General features: G+C 38.6%; 2 protein-coding genes across 4 annotated transcripts in view; one reads left to right on the top strand and one right to left on the bottom strand.

Annotated features, from left to right (window-relative positions):
• LOC134205756 (cadherin-86C) overlaps positions 1-14,373 on the bottom strand; it is a 768,251-nt gene that overhangs the window by 337,247 nt on the left and 416,631 nt on the right. The gene's annotated exons all lie outside the window — the stretch shown is intronic.
• Positions 2,058-14,373, top strand: part of LOC134218555 (uncharacterized) — a 35,417-nt gene continuing 23,101 nt past the window's right edge. Inside the window, exon 1 of the mRNA XM_062697697.1 lies at positions 2,058-2,109. Coding sequence (XP_062553681.1) covers positions 2,058-2,109 — 52 coding nt within the window. The remainder of the gene's footprint in view (positions 2,110-14,373) is intronic.

The following is a 14,373-nucleotide window of genomic DNA, read 5'->3' as shown; positions in this document are numbered from 1 at the left end:
CATATTTTTGTTTACTAAGCTCCACTGTATCAATCACAAGGGTGATTGTAAGGCCAAATACACGAAACAACTCATAAGCAGGATCAGAGCAGCATTCCGTAAATTGATTTGGCTAATCCGTACTACAGCGGTCATTTCATACCAGCAAGACTAAGCTGCGCCGCACGGCGAACCAAGGATCATGTGCTAATATTCATTAGTCTAAGTTTGAAGACTAAGGACAACTCTTTGTATAACATATATCAGACTGAACTGTACTTCTTTGTAGTTTTTTTTATTCGAGCCATTCTTTTTATTCCAGTTTTTTAGTTGCCACCCGTTACAAAAGCACAGTTAGCAAGGACTACATTTATTTATTATTACACACAAGACATCAAAAAACAACTTTTTATTTGCATTATTTATTCGAACACTAAACTGAAACGGGGCTTGGTTCGGTAATTTATACCCGTCGTTGGCTCGGATGAAACTGACTAATCGTATTAAGTCATCTGCTGACCCTCGGTCATCTACATATAGGGATGTGTAGAGAATCTCGTAGGTTCTCGGCTGGTCATCGTAAACTGGGGCTTCTGCAGTCGAAGAGAATTGAGCAACTCCATACTCTAATTACTATTTCAGCTCTCGGTTGATCGAAAGGGATGAATGATCTCAGACATCTGTGACCCGTACCTATATCGCAGTTGTTGTTGTCGTCGATGTTTGGTCTGCTGAATGAGAAGATGTTCGACGTGCATCGCGAAAGATTCGTCCACACCGCCTGCTTTATCGGATGGTTCACGGTTAGAAAAAAGTACCTAATTTTAGGTACTTTTTTTCTCTTGCATCTCCCTCCCTCTTGCCTTTGTTGTCATAAAATGAAGAGCAAAACCACTCAACAAGGGCATTAAAATGTGGGAACCCAACGTTGGGTAATCTCATGTTTACAAAAGTTGAGTGAAATTTATCTAACTTTTGGCTAGTTTGTTATTAAAATTAAATAGATTTTACTTAATATTAAGTGATTTTTACTTAATTTCAAGAAAAAAGTACTTAATTTTGGGTTCCCACACTAAACCCCCGATTTGAGTGAAAAGTACCTAATATTAGGTACTTTTTTCTAACAGTGTTTGTTGTGCTCATCATTTTCGTCTCGTTTTCGATAGCGAATATAGGAGATACAATCAGGGCAGGCATCAATATCGTACAATGTCTTTGTTGCATATGTGTAAATTACACTGTCAAAACAGTTTCGCTCTATAGGCACACTGTTAGAAAAAAGTGCCTAATATTAGGTACTTTTCACTCAAATCGGGGGTTCAGTGTAGGAACCCAAAATTAAGTACTTTTTTCTTGAAATTAAGTAAAATTCACTTAATATTAAGTAAAATCTATTTAATTTTAAATACAAACTAGCCAAAAGTTAGATAAATTTCACTCAACTTTTGTAAACATGAGATTACCCAACGTTGGGTTCCCACACTTTAATGCCCTTGTTGAGTGGTTTTGCTCTTCATTTTATGACAACAAAGGGAAGAGGGAGGGAGATGCAAGAGAAAAAAAGTACCTAAAATTAGGTACTTTTTTCTAACCGTGTAGTCCACGTCAAAAACACAACAAATGAACTACTCAAAATTGAGTCAAATTTGATCCACTTTCATTGAAAAATAGTACAACCCAACATTTGAGTAAAAGTTACTACTTCAATAAAACAGAGATTTTGTGAAAAATAAAAATGATCTTCCGTCATTTTATAATTTCACAAATGAGGAAGAAGATTGTCTATCTACCTGAGTGTATTTTACAGTAAACACATCCCTCATTTCAGTTTCAGGATTCAACTCAATTTTGAGTAGGTCAGGCTTAGCGTGAAAGATAAAACCTATCTAGATAGCTCGCAGAGTGGGAGAGATATCATGAAGCGACCAAGTATGAGGATAGGGCCCTTGCCTAAGTTTCGCTTCTAGATGGATCCTAGATCCCAAATTTCTGCGACGTCCGAAAGCAAAATCTTCGTCCATTTACAAGAGTACAAGAGAGCTGCTGGAAAGTTACGAAGTACATCGTTAAGACTAGACATGGCCGAAGACCTCATCAAGTCACTGCGCCCTATGGGGCGGCTCCATACAGGTAGGTGGCCGAAAATATTTTCATTTCATTTCAACAATATTTCACACTTATATCGTAGATTAATGTCTAAAATAAGTGAAATACTTGTTTTGCAGGTCATTATTGCTTCTAACATATACACTAGGGCAGTTCAAATTTCAAAAATGTTCGAAAATTCCAACTCCCATATGTCTATTAGCATCATTTTGATAATATAGGAGTCCTGGCAAAATTTCAGGCAATTCGGTGGCCATTTAGGGGTGGCGCGAAGTCAATTTATGTTTATATACAAATTTCCATATAAACATAAATTGACCTCGCGCCACCCTTAAATGGCCACCGAATTGCCTGAAATTTTGCCAGGACTCCTATATTATCAAAATGATGCTAATAGACATATGGGAGTTGGAATTTTCGAGCATTTTTGAAATGTGAACTACCCTAATATACACAGCAGTCTATAGATATGTATTTTATTGAAGCACAGATTTGTAGAGTTCGAACACGAAAATTGTAAATTGTTTTTGTTTGTATTGAATTTTTCATATGTTCTAAGTTGCCCAAGGACTCCGCGGAATAAAGGCCTTTGCATCTACAAGCGCAAAGACAAGCGCAAAGACAAGGTTGTCTTTGAATGATTTTTCAAATTGGTTCAAACTCTTAACCCTCAAATCAAGTAAAGGGAATACAATATAAAGCTCTACGAAAGCTATACGAACTCCATGTAATAAAAGCGTTTTTCTCTGTAGTCGAATCTGTTGTACTGCAGGAGCTTTCAGTCACTAAAAAAGTTTTTTTTTTTAAGTCGGTTTTCTAAGTTGAGGAAGCTTATCAAAGGATCCAACGAGTTTATAGCACGAATGAAAACGTCATGTAAATATCCTCTCTTAAAGCTTTCCTGACATGATGGGTTTGACTCTTTTTTAAGTGCTTATGTTGACACTCAGCTGCTTCTTCAGTCAACATTCCAAGTGGTGCTGGTGAATGAATTATTATATCCGCAGCATGGGGAAAGACTTTATGTACCGTATGTGCAAATATAACCGGTAGGTTGCTTTACAATAACTGTCTAGCTTTTCAGGATTGATTGGCTCTTGGCAGTTTATCGCCATCAAAATGTTCCAGAACCGGTGTATTAGCTCTTCGTTGACATCTAATGCTTCACTTAACACGTTATCTTTACCTAATTTGGAATCGAAAACGCTGGTCGACAAATGTTTCCAGTAGTACTTGATCCTGCTCCGCCTTGCCTTGGCTGATCGACCCTCACATCAAAGCTGTCATAAAGCCTTTTCTGTATAAGTTGTTTTCTTTTCAGGTACGCTTTCTTTAACTACTTCAATAATTCATGCTTCACCAAACACTAAGTACAAACTCTTCACGCGATTTACCTTCGCAATTACAGCTCACGATTCACTCTGATAGAAATTCATAAATGCCGTTTATTTATTTCACATACCAATATTTTTCGAAAGATTTTCCTAGTTACAGACATTTTCTTTTCTTGTATGAACATATTGTTTTTAATTTAATATCAAAATTCTACATTTTATGGAATAACTTCAAAAGAAGCTCAGAAGCTTTGCTTTGCCAAAAGCTTTGAAGCTTTTTTTCATATTCATTTACTTGATACTTGATAGATAATGAGTTGCATCTTCTTTGTGAGCCTGCGCCTAATGGAGTATCATATAGCTGCATATGCTATCTTGTACACAGCCTACCCCGAACCCTACGACACTTTCCGTGTTATCTACTCTCTCTATTTTAACTGTTCTTGATGCTCCTTTGGCATACGTATGAAATTGGTATCTAGCCCATCGCAGTCTGCCGTGTACTTAGGAATACTCATATTCAATGGTTCAAAATTCATAACTTTTTTTTCCGAAAAGTGATCAGAATCGCATATTTGCAGCCATAAGCAGCTGGATTTTGTTTTAATGCCTTCTGGGAGGACCAAAGAAAGACGTAGGGGTAGTCGCTAAGCAAAACTTTGAAAAACTTTTTTTGTATGAATCTTTTTGTAAGATTTTTTTTTTATTTTCGTCGGGTCGTATTTGGATGTTTTACTTTCTATTTTCCCACAAGTTATCCGTTCTTTGAAAGTCCACGAAACAAGCTTTTAGAAACTTTTTGAAGAGTTGGAAAAAAGCTACTGTACCGTAGATATTGGCAGTTGAATAAGTATTGATTTTTCAAGAACTAAAAAAGTGTCTGGTTCTGATGCTTATATCTTGATAACCATATGGCTTAGAGTGCTGATCAGGGTAGAAATATTTCACAGTCAATGCAGTGAAAAACATGGATCTCAGTATAATCTGCACACCGAAAAAATTCTTTATATCGAATATTCTCTATATTCGAATATCTTTGCAATTTGGCGACCCAAATATATGCAATTTGTACCCACACATAAATTCAATAACTGCATATTAGAGACCACACATACATTTTATTTTATTATAGATTATATTTGTACTTCGCGTGGAGAGTGGTTATGTGTGCACTAATTAGAATCATGAATTAAATTAATGGATTTTTGCCAATAAAAATGTGTGGAATTTTTGTAGTGCAGTCGCCTTCATTGCCGCCGTGGTGAGTACGACTGGGTGCAGCCAAAAAATCATTTCCAACACTGACCATTCAATTTCGCATTCTGCCACTCACAAGTCGCTCTGACATGCTGCTCAGATCGCGCCGTACCGTATGACTGTGAGTGCCCCATTTAAACGCGTGGTGAATTTTTTCAATTTGGTTTGTGAATGTGTACATTTTGCTGTGGTAAATTTAATCTTCGCGGCGCAGTGGGTGATGTGAGTTCTGTTGTTTACTTTTCTGCCTCTCCGGGAATGTGAGGTTTATTTCAAAGCAGGAAGAAAATAAAAAAATGAAATAAAAAAACATCACCTTCATCCAGTGCTGCCGAATATTTACAACCCTGGTGCTGATATTCTGGGGTTTGATGCTCCAAAACATTTGCAGTAGGTCAACTTGAATTACGAATCGGAGAAAGTCGATATTTTTATTTTCGGCCACCTGATTCCCCATAGTGCACTGGTTAGCCGTTACAAAGCAAAACTAAATTTCGACGACCGGCCGATCACTCTGCTTACTGGAGAATCTAAAACACGAAAGAACATGCACTGAACTGATCAGCTTTATTACTGGTCGCGCAATACAGAACACAATATTTCGGCAGATCACGTGATCGTTCTGATGTCCGAAACATTAGGAAACATGCACACTGTCGATCGATTCTGGAAGAGATAAACGCGAATTGCTTGACCGGTCTGTCGATGCGGGCAAAGTGATTCGAGGATACGAACAATCCGCAACTTGGAGATTCAGTGGTTTTGCTGGGGAAGGATGTGAAATGGGCTCGAACACCATGCACGAAGTATATAAACAGTATCTTTGTATGAAGGATATCTCACATTTGGAATGTAGAAGAGGAAAAAGTAGCAGAGAAAGATGATGACGAGAATGAAGAAAAAGTGTAAATGTTGGATTATGGAAAGATTGAAATTTGTCAAATTGCTAAAGGTAACCATAAACAAAGCATTTTAAAACCTATCCAGACGTTATGAAAAAAGGTTGAATGAACATTATGAAAAAAAAATTAAAGAAGGTGTCATAAAAAATGTATCTTTCTATCTATACTTACATAAAAAGGCAGGAAAAAACTAATTTAAATTTTAATTCATACACAAGTCATGAGATAAAATATTGAATAGCAAAGTTGGAATAAGATAGGTATATTTTAACATACGAAGAGTCACACAGATTCCATCCCAGTAAAAATGACTCAATTAAGAGCTAACAATTCCATCAAATTGATCTCTGAACTCCATCATCTAACAAGAAGTTTCCATATTTCTATAGCCACCGTCGACCTCCAGCCGAAAGAATATGTACGTATTTATTACAGCATTCTTCCATATGTTGTGTGGAAAGGATAGACTGTTCTCGTAGTGCAAAAAAACTCTCATTGTTAGACCTCATTATTCAATACCAACCTGCGCACCCAGCTCGCCATCCCATCCATAGCCAAGTCCGAAAAAGGTTAACGAGGATAGATCACAGCTTCACCCGGCAATTTGTATTGTTTGCCCCACGGTGCGCGCTTTGTTCTTCGTCCCAACCGGCGCAGTTCGACTTTGGCACAGATGCCAAAGTCAAAGCCGTTTGGTTTCAAAAGAAATGGGTGCGTTCCAAGGCATCTTTCGGACAGAACCGCCTGTCAATTATTCCTCTATGCGTAAACGATCGCATCGATCGTTTCCATATGATCATGTTTGCGCGAGTGTCTACCCGTTTGTTTATTCATCCACGTTATACAAAGGCGTCAATTTTGCGCGCTTGTCTTCACCACCCCTGGAGGTTACTTCCGACGGCCAGTGTCGAAGTGTGTCGGAAGTCTTGACCGCTCCTGTGTGCTCTTGGTGCACACATGCCATTGACCTCGACCACCATACGGATCCATGTCCCAGCAATGTGCAACGACATATGAGAACACACAAACGTCCAATTGGGGATCGTGACTTCGCAACAGAAACGGAGAAAGATGTTGATGTTGTTGGTTTAGTTACCGTCATCATCATCAGACGTCAAATGAGCGTCGTTGTCGGAATGCTAATGTGAATGTCATCTTCACGATCAACGTACAAGGAACTAACCGTACCCATAGGTTGGTTCGTCAAGTCCATTTCCATTTGATCGTCACAATCCGCAGAGAAATGTTTGCACATAAGTGGTGAGTGCAGTAAGAGTTAGAGAGGATCATTCTTGCTGCTGCAATTGCAAATTCAATATTGACCCTTGCGGCCACCGAGCAGTACCACCAGTACCAGTTCAGGTGCAGATAAAATATTCTCAATCACATTTCCTCGAGCACGTATCGTCCTCTTCGGCGGGTTGCAGCCATCAATTGTCGATCTGTTTGCTCCTGTGAGAACGGAGGAAGCCCACTGACGGGTAAATGCCGATCGACACAGAACCGTGAAGGACCCATAAGCAAATCCAATAAGTGCTCCCGACCTTCCGCGACCGCACTCGGGAACTTGGAAGAAACGAACGGATGGAGGACGACGCGACGGATGAATACAGCACTCAGGCATTTTTGCATACATTTTCATAAATTTGTTATTGTTCGGTTTAATGAACTTCTCCGGTTGTTGTTGGGTCCCAATGCAAAGTCAGTGAGTCACCGAGAGCAAGATTCTAATGATGTTCGACTATTCTTCGATAATCTAATCGGTGCTTGCGGGGCGGGTGTTAGCGAGTGAGTTACAAACAGCGAGGAAAGATGCAAATGAAATGCGCATTTTCTTGGGCGTCCATCTGGGGCGTATTGTATGTAACCACGTATCATTCTGTGCTAAATGTGTGATCACACAGGCGTCTGAAGAGAAGGTTTCGAATCTATAACATATAAGATATATCTGGTATGTAATTATTTTGAGAAAAAACGAGCAATGGGTAATGTTTTAAAAATAACCGCAAGTAGACGTAGAACTTATATAAATGTAACGTATTTACGTTTATTTTTTTAATTTATGGGGTTTGATCAAAGGTTTTAATATTGGAAACGACAACTTCCGAGCTATGTAAAATTATTAGCAATTTGTTGATTGTGCTACATGATACATTGCTAATGGCTTTTGCGAATGAAAGAAAATAATTGACGGAACGGCAACTTTGAGCACCCAGATCTCAGCCGTTTTTCAACCAAATCGCTTGATTTTTTCGCAGAACAATCTGTTACGCACATAATTTGTTGAAAGCTACCAGATACCCCAGTTTGCACATAAATAATCAGTCTGGGATAAATTTGAAGGGTTCTTGTTGTAATTCCACTCACTGGATTTTCATTAAATTTTGCTTCGAGCGTACCTATCTCAAAACTCCCCAAAAAAACTGAAAACACGGAAAAAGCCAAATTCAAAAAGCTTCTACAAGAATTCTCGGAAATCCTGAAGTAATTTTAGACAATCTTCTGAGTAAATTCTAAGGGCCGAGGGGTTCCTTCTAGAATACTGGCGAGTTTATTGTTTGTTCTGATGATCTGAGGGTGTTGCTTTTGAAACTATGGGGAATTCATTCTATTGAGACAGGAAGGGCTTCCAGTGAAGATATTTTCCGTTGAATTTTTGGAAGGATTCTCATTGATGATTCTGGAGGATTTTTCAGTGATGCTCCTGAAACCTAGTAGAATTCTAAAAGAAATTCCTGGGAAATATTGCTGAAGTAATTACCGCAGGAACTCGTTGAAGAATACCTGAAGGAAGTCCAGGAAAAAATATGTGAATTCCTGCAGTAATTCCAAAGTAATTCCAGGAGGATTTCCATGAGAAGTTTCTTCAGGAATTCCAGTAGGAATATTTGGAAAAAATCCAAGAATAACTCCTATAGCAGTTGCAGGAGGAACTCTCAGAGAAATGTAAAAAAGAATAGCTGGCGGATTTTCAGGAAAAGGTTCAGGATGAATTTCCTAAAATTCTACTTGGTGCTCCTCCAGAAATTCATTCTGATTTCCCCCAGGAATTCATTTCAATTTCCTTCAGGAATTCATTTCGAATTCCTTCAGGAATTCATTTCGAATTCTTTCAGGAATTCATTCTGAATCTCCCCAAGAATTCGTTCTGAATTCCCAAAAAAAAAATCTTTCTGAATTCCTCCAGGAAATAATTCTGAATTCCGACAGGCGTGAGTTATAGCTCCAAGATAAGTTTCTGGAGAGACCAGAATGAGTTTTTGGTGGAATTCAGAATGAATTCCTGGTGGAATTCAGGATGAATTCCTGGTGGAATTCAGAATAAATTCCTGGTGGAGTTCAGAATAAATTCCTGGTGGAATTCAGAATGAATTCCTGGTGGAATTCAGAATGAGTTCCTGGTGGAATTCAGAATGAATTCTTGGTGGAATTCAGAATGAGTTTCTGGTGGAATTCAGAATGAATTCCTGGTGGAATTCAGGATGAATTCCTGGTGGAATTCAGAATAAATTCCTGGTGGAATTCAGAATAAATTCCTGGTGGAATTCAGAATGAATTCCTAGTGGAATTCAAAATGAATTCCTGGTGGAATTCAAAATGAATTCCTGGTGGAATTCAGAATGAATTCCTGGGGGAATTCAGAATGAATTCCTGGGGGAATTCAGAATGAATTCCTGGTGGAATTCAGAATGAATTCCTGGTGGAATTCAAAATGAATTCCTGGTGGAATTCAGAATGAATTCCTGGTGGAATTCGGAATGAATTCTGGTGGAATTCAGGATGGATTCCCGGTGGAATTCAGGATGAATTCCCGGTGGAATTCAGGATGAATTCCCGGTGGAATTCAGAATGAATTCTGGGTGGAATTCAGAATGAATTCCTGGTGGAATTCAGATTGAATTCTGGGTGGAATTCAGAATGAATTCCTGGTGGAATTCAGAATGAATTCCTGGTGGAATTCAGAATGAATTCCTGGTGGAATTCAGAATGAATTCCTGGTGGAATTCAGAATGAATTCCTGGTGGAATTCAGAATGAATTCCTGGTGGAATTCAGAATGAATTTCTGGTGGAATTCAGAATGAATTCCTGGTGGAATTCAGAATGAATTCCTGGTGGAATTCAGAATGAATTCCTGGTGGAATTCAGAATGAATTCCTGGTGGAATTCAGAATGAATTCCTGGTGGAATTCAGAATGAATTCCTGTTGGAATTCAGAATGAATTCCTGGTGGAATTCAGAATGAATTCCTGGTGGAATTCAGAATGAGTTTCTGGTGGAATTCAGAATGAATTCCTGGTGGAATTCAGGATGAATTCCTGGTGGAATTCAGAATAAATTCCTGGTGGAGTTCAGAATAAATTCCTGGTGGAATTCAGAATGAATTCCTGGTGGAATTCAGAATGAGTTCCTGGTGGAATTCAGAATGAATTCTTGGTGGAATTCAGAATGAGTTTCTGGTGGAATTCAGAATGAATTCCTGGTGGAATTCAGGATGAATTCCTGGTGGAATTCAGGATGAATTCCTGGTGAAATTCAGGATGAATTCCTGGTGGAATTCAGAATAAATTTCTGGTGGAATTCAGAATGAATTCCTAGTGGAATTCAAAATGAATTCCTGGTGGAATTCAGAATGAATTCCTAGTGGAATTCAGAATGAATTCCTGGTGGAATTCAGAATGAATTCCTGGTGGAATTCAGAATGAATTCCTGGTGGAATTCAGAATGAATTCCTGGTGAAATTCAGAATGAATTCAGGGTGGAATTCAGAATGAATTCTAGGTGGAATTCAGAATGAATTCCTGGTGGAATTCAGAATGAATTCCTGGTGGAATTCAGAATGAATTCCTGGGGGAATGCAGAATGAATTCCTGGTGGAATTCAGAATGAATTCCTGGTGGAATTCAGAATGAATTCCTGGTGGAATTCAGAATGAATTCTTGGTGGAATTCAGAATGAATTCCTGGTGGAATTCAGAATGAATTCCTGGTGGAGTTCAGATTGAATTCCTGGTGGAATTCAGAATGAATTCCTGGTGGAATTCAGAATGAATTCCTGGTGGAAATCAGAATGAATTCCTGGTGGAATTCAGAATGAATTCCTGATGGAATTCAGAATAAGTTTCTGGTGGAATTCAGAATGAATTCCTGGTGGAATTCAGGATGAATTCCTGGTGGAATTCAGAATAAATTCCTGGTGGAGTTCAGAATAAATTCCTGGTGGAATTCAGAATGAATTCCTGGTGGAATTCAGAATAAGTTCCTGGTGGAATTCAGAATGAATTCTTGGTGGAATTCAGAATGAGTTTCTGGTGGAATTCAGAATGAGTTTCTGGTGGAATTCAGAATGAATTCCTGGTGGAATTCAGGATAAATTCCTGGTGGAATTCAGAATAAATTCCTGGTGGAATCCAGAATGAATTCCTGGTGGAATTCAAAATGAATTCCTGGTGGAATTCAAAATGAATTCCTGGTGGAATTCAGAATGAATTCCTGGTGGAATTCAGTATGAATTCCTGGTGGAATTCAGAATGAATTCCTGGTGGACTTCAGAATGAATTCCTGGTGGAATTCAGAATGAATTCCTGGTGTAATTCAGAATGAATTCCTGATGGAATTCAGAATGAATTCCTGGTGGAATTCAGAATGAATTCCTGGTGGAATTCAGAATGAATTCCTGGTGGAATTCAGAATGAATTCCTGGTGGAATTCAGAATGAACTCCTGGTGGAAATTAGAATGAATTCCTGGTGGAATTCAGAATGAATTCATGGTGAAATTCAGAATGAATTCCTGGTGAAATTCAGAATGAATTCCTGGTGGAATTCAGAATGAATTCCTGGTGGAATTCAGAATGAATTCCTGGTGGAATTCAGAATGAATTCCTGGTGGAATTCAGAATGAATTCCTGGTGGAATTCAGAATGAATTCCTGGGGGAATTCAGAATGAATTCCTGGGGAAATGCAGAATGAATTCCTGGTGGAATTCAGAATGAATTCCTGGTGAAATTCAGAATGAATTCCTGGTGGAATTCGGAATGAATTCCTGGTGGAATTCAGAATGAATTCCTGGAGGAATTCAGAATGAATTCCTGGGGGTACTCAGAATGAATTCCTGGGGGAATTCAGAATGAATTCCTGGTGGAGTTCAGAATGAATTCCTGGTGGAATTCAGAATGAATTCCTGGGGGAATGCAGAATGAATTCCTGGGGGAATTCAGAATGAATTCCTGGGGGAATTCAGAATGAATTCCTGGGGGAATTCAGAATGAATTCCTGGGGAATTCAGAATGAATTCCTGGGGAATTCAGAATGAATTCCTGAAATTCAGAATGAATTCCTGGGGAATTCAGAATGAATTCCTGGGGAATTCAGAATGAATTCCTGGAAATTCAGAATGAATTCCTGGGGAATTCAGAATGAATTCTGAAATTCAGAATGAATTCCTGGGGAAATTCAGAATGAATTCCTGGGGAATTCAGAATGAATTCCTGGGAAATTCAGAATGAATTCCAGGGAATTCAGAATGAATTCCTGGGGAATTCAGAATGAATTCCTGGGAAATTCAGAATGAATTCCTGGGGAATTCAGAATGAATTCCTGGGGAATTCAGAATGAATTCCTGGGGAATTCAGAATGAATTCCTGAAATTCAGAATGAATTCCTGGGAATTCAGAATGAATTCCTGGGGAATTCAGAATGAATTCTGGGGGAATTCAGAATGAATTCTGGGGAAATTCAGAATGAATTCCTGAAATTCAGAATGAATTCCTGGGGAATTCAGCATGAATTCCTGAGGAATTCAGCATGAATTCCTGGGGAATTCAGCATGAATTCCTGGGGAATTCAGAATGAATTCCTAAAGAATTCTGGGGGAATTCAGAATAAATTCCTGGGGGGAATTCAGAATAAATTCCTGGAAATTCAGAATGAATTCCTGGGAATTCAGAATGAATTCCTGGGGAATTCAGAATGAATTCTGGGAATTCAGAATGAATTCCTGGGAATTCAGAATGAATTCTGGGGAATTCAGAATGAATTCCTGGGGGAATTCAGAATGAATTCTGGGGAATCAGAATGAATTCCTGGGGAATTCAGAATGAATTCTGGGGAATTCAGAATGAATTCTGGGGAATTCAGAATGAATTCCTGGGAATTCAGAATGAATTCCTGGGGAATTCAGAATGAATTCCTGAAGAAATTCAGAATGAATTCCTGGGGGAATTCAGAATGAATTCCTGGGGGAATTCAGAATGAATTCCTGGGGGAATTCAGAATGAATTCCTGGGGGAATTCAGAATGAATTCCTGGGGGAAATCAAAATGAATTCCTGGGGGAAATCAGAATGAACTCCTGGGGGAATTTAGAATGAATTCTTGGGGGAATTCAGAATGAATTCCTGGGGGAATTCAGAATGAATTCCTGGGGGAAATCAGAATGAATTCCTGGGGGAATTCAGAATGAATTTCTGGGGGATTTCGGAATGAATTCCTGGGGGAATTCAGAATGAATTCATGGGGGAATTCAGAATGAATTTCTGGGGGAATTCAGAATGAATTTCTGGAAAAATTCAGAATGAATTCCTGGTGGAATTCAGAATGAATTCCTGGGGCAATTCAGAATGAATTCCTGGGGGAATTCAGAATGAACTCCTGGGGGAATTCAGAATAAATTGCTGGAGAAATTCAGAATGAATACCTGGGGGAGTTGAGAATGAATTCCCGGAAACAATTAGAATGAATTCCTGGTGGAATTCAGAATGAATTTCTGGTGGAATTCAGAATGAATTTCTGGTGGAATTCAGAATGAATTCCTGGTGGAATTCAGAATGAATTCCTGGGGGGAATTCAGAATGAATTCCTGGAGGAATTCAAAATGAATTCCTGGGGGAATTCACAATGAATTCTTGGGGGAATTCACAATGAATTCCTGGGGGAAATCACAATGAATTCCTGGGGGAATTCAGAATGAATTTCTGGTCGAATTTAGAATAAATTCCTGGGGAAATTCAGAAAGTATTTATGGGGGAATTCAGATTGAATTCCTGGGGGATTTCAGAATGAACTCCTTCGGAAATTCAGGATGAATTTTAGGAATTCTTCTTGGAGCCTCTCTAGGATTCCTTCCTGGAGTTTCTTCAAAAATTCTTCTTGGAGCTTCTTCAGATTGATTTTCTGAAGAAACTTTTAAAAATATCTAGGTGTTTCCATGACACCTTTGTGGAAGAACTTCAGAGTGGAATTGTGCAGGAACTGCAGGAAACATCAGGAGATATTCGTGGAGGTACTGCAGAAGAAATTTATGTGTAAATTCTCTAAGATCTTTAAGTATAGCTCCTTCAGGAATTTCAGGAGGAATTTCTGGTTGAACTCCAGAAATTTTCATTTAAGAACTGCAGGAGTAATTTCTGTGGGATTCTCCTGAATGGAATCCTAGAGGATCTCCACGATGGGTTTCTGGAAAAACATTAGAAGGTATTCATCGAGGGTTCCTGAATTCCCAAATTTCTAAACTCCTATACTCACAAATTCCTAAATTCCCAAAGTCCTGATTTCCTAAACTCATAAATTCCTGAATCCCTAATTTCAAAAATTGCTAAATTCCCAATTTTCTAATTTTCTAAAATCGTGAATTCCTAAGTTTCTAGATTCAAGAATTCCCAAATTCTTAAATCTTTAAGTTCTTTAGTTCTAAAATCGAGGCCGCCCACAACCAAGATGTTGGGCAAGAAGATTCACGCCTCGATTGTGTGCTTTTCAATAGATGGTATCTATGCCTCCCATTCATATTCTTTCGCTT

This window comes from Armigeres subalbatus, chromosome 1 (assembly GCF_024139115.2).
Source record: "Armigeres subalbatus isolate Guangzhou_Male chromosome 1, GZ_Asu_2, whole genome shotgun sequence".
Taxonomy (NCBI): Eukaryota; Metazoa; Arthropoda; class Insecta; order Diptera; family Culicidae; genus Armigeres; species Armigeres subalbatus.
Note: the sequence above shows the minus strand (reverse complement) of the source record. Positions and strands in the feature narration are given on the sequence as shown.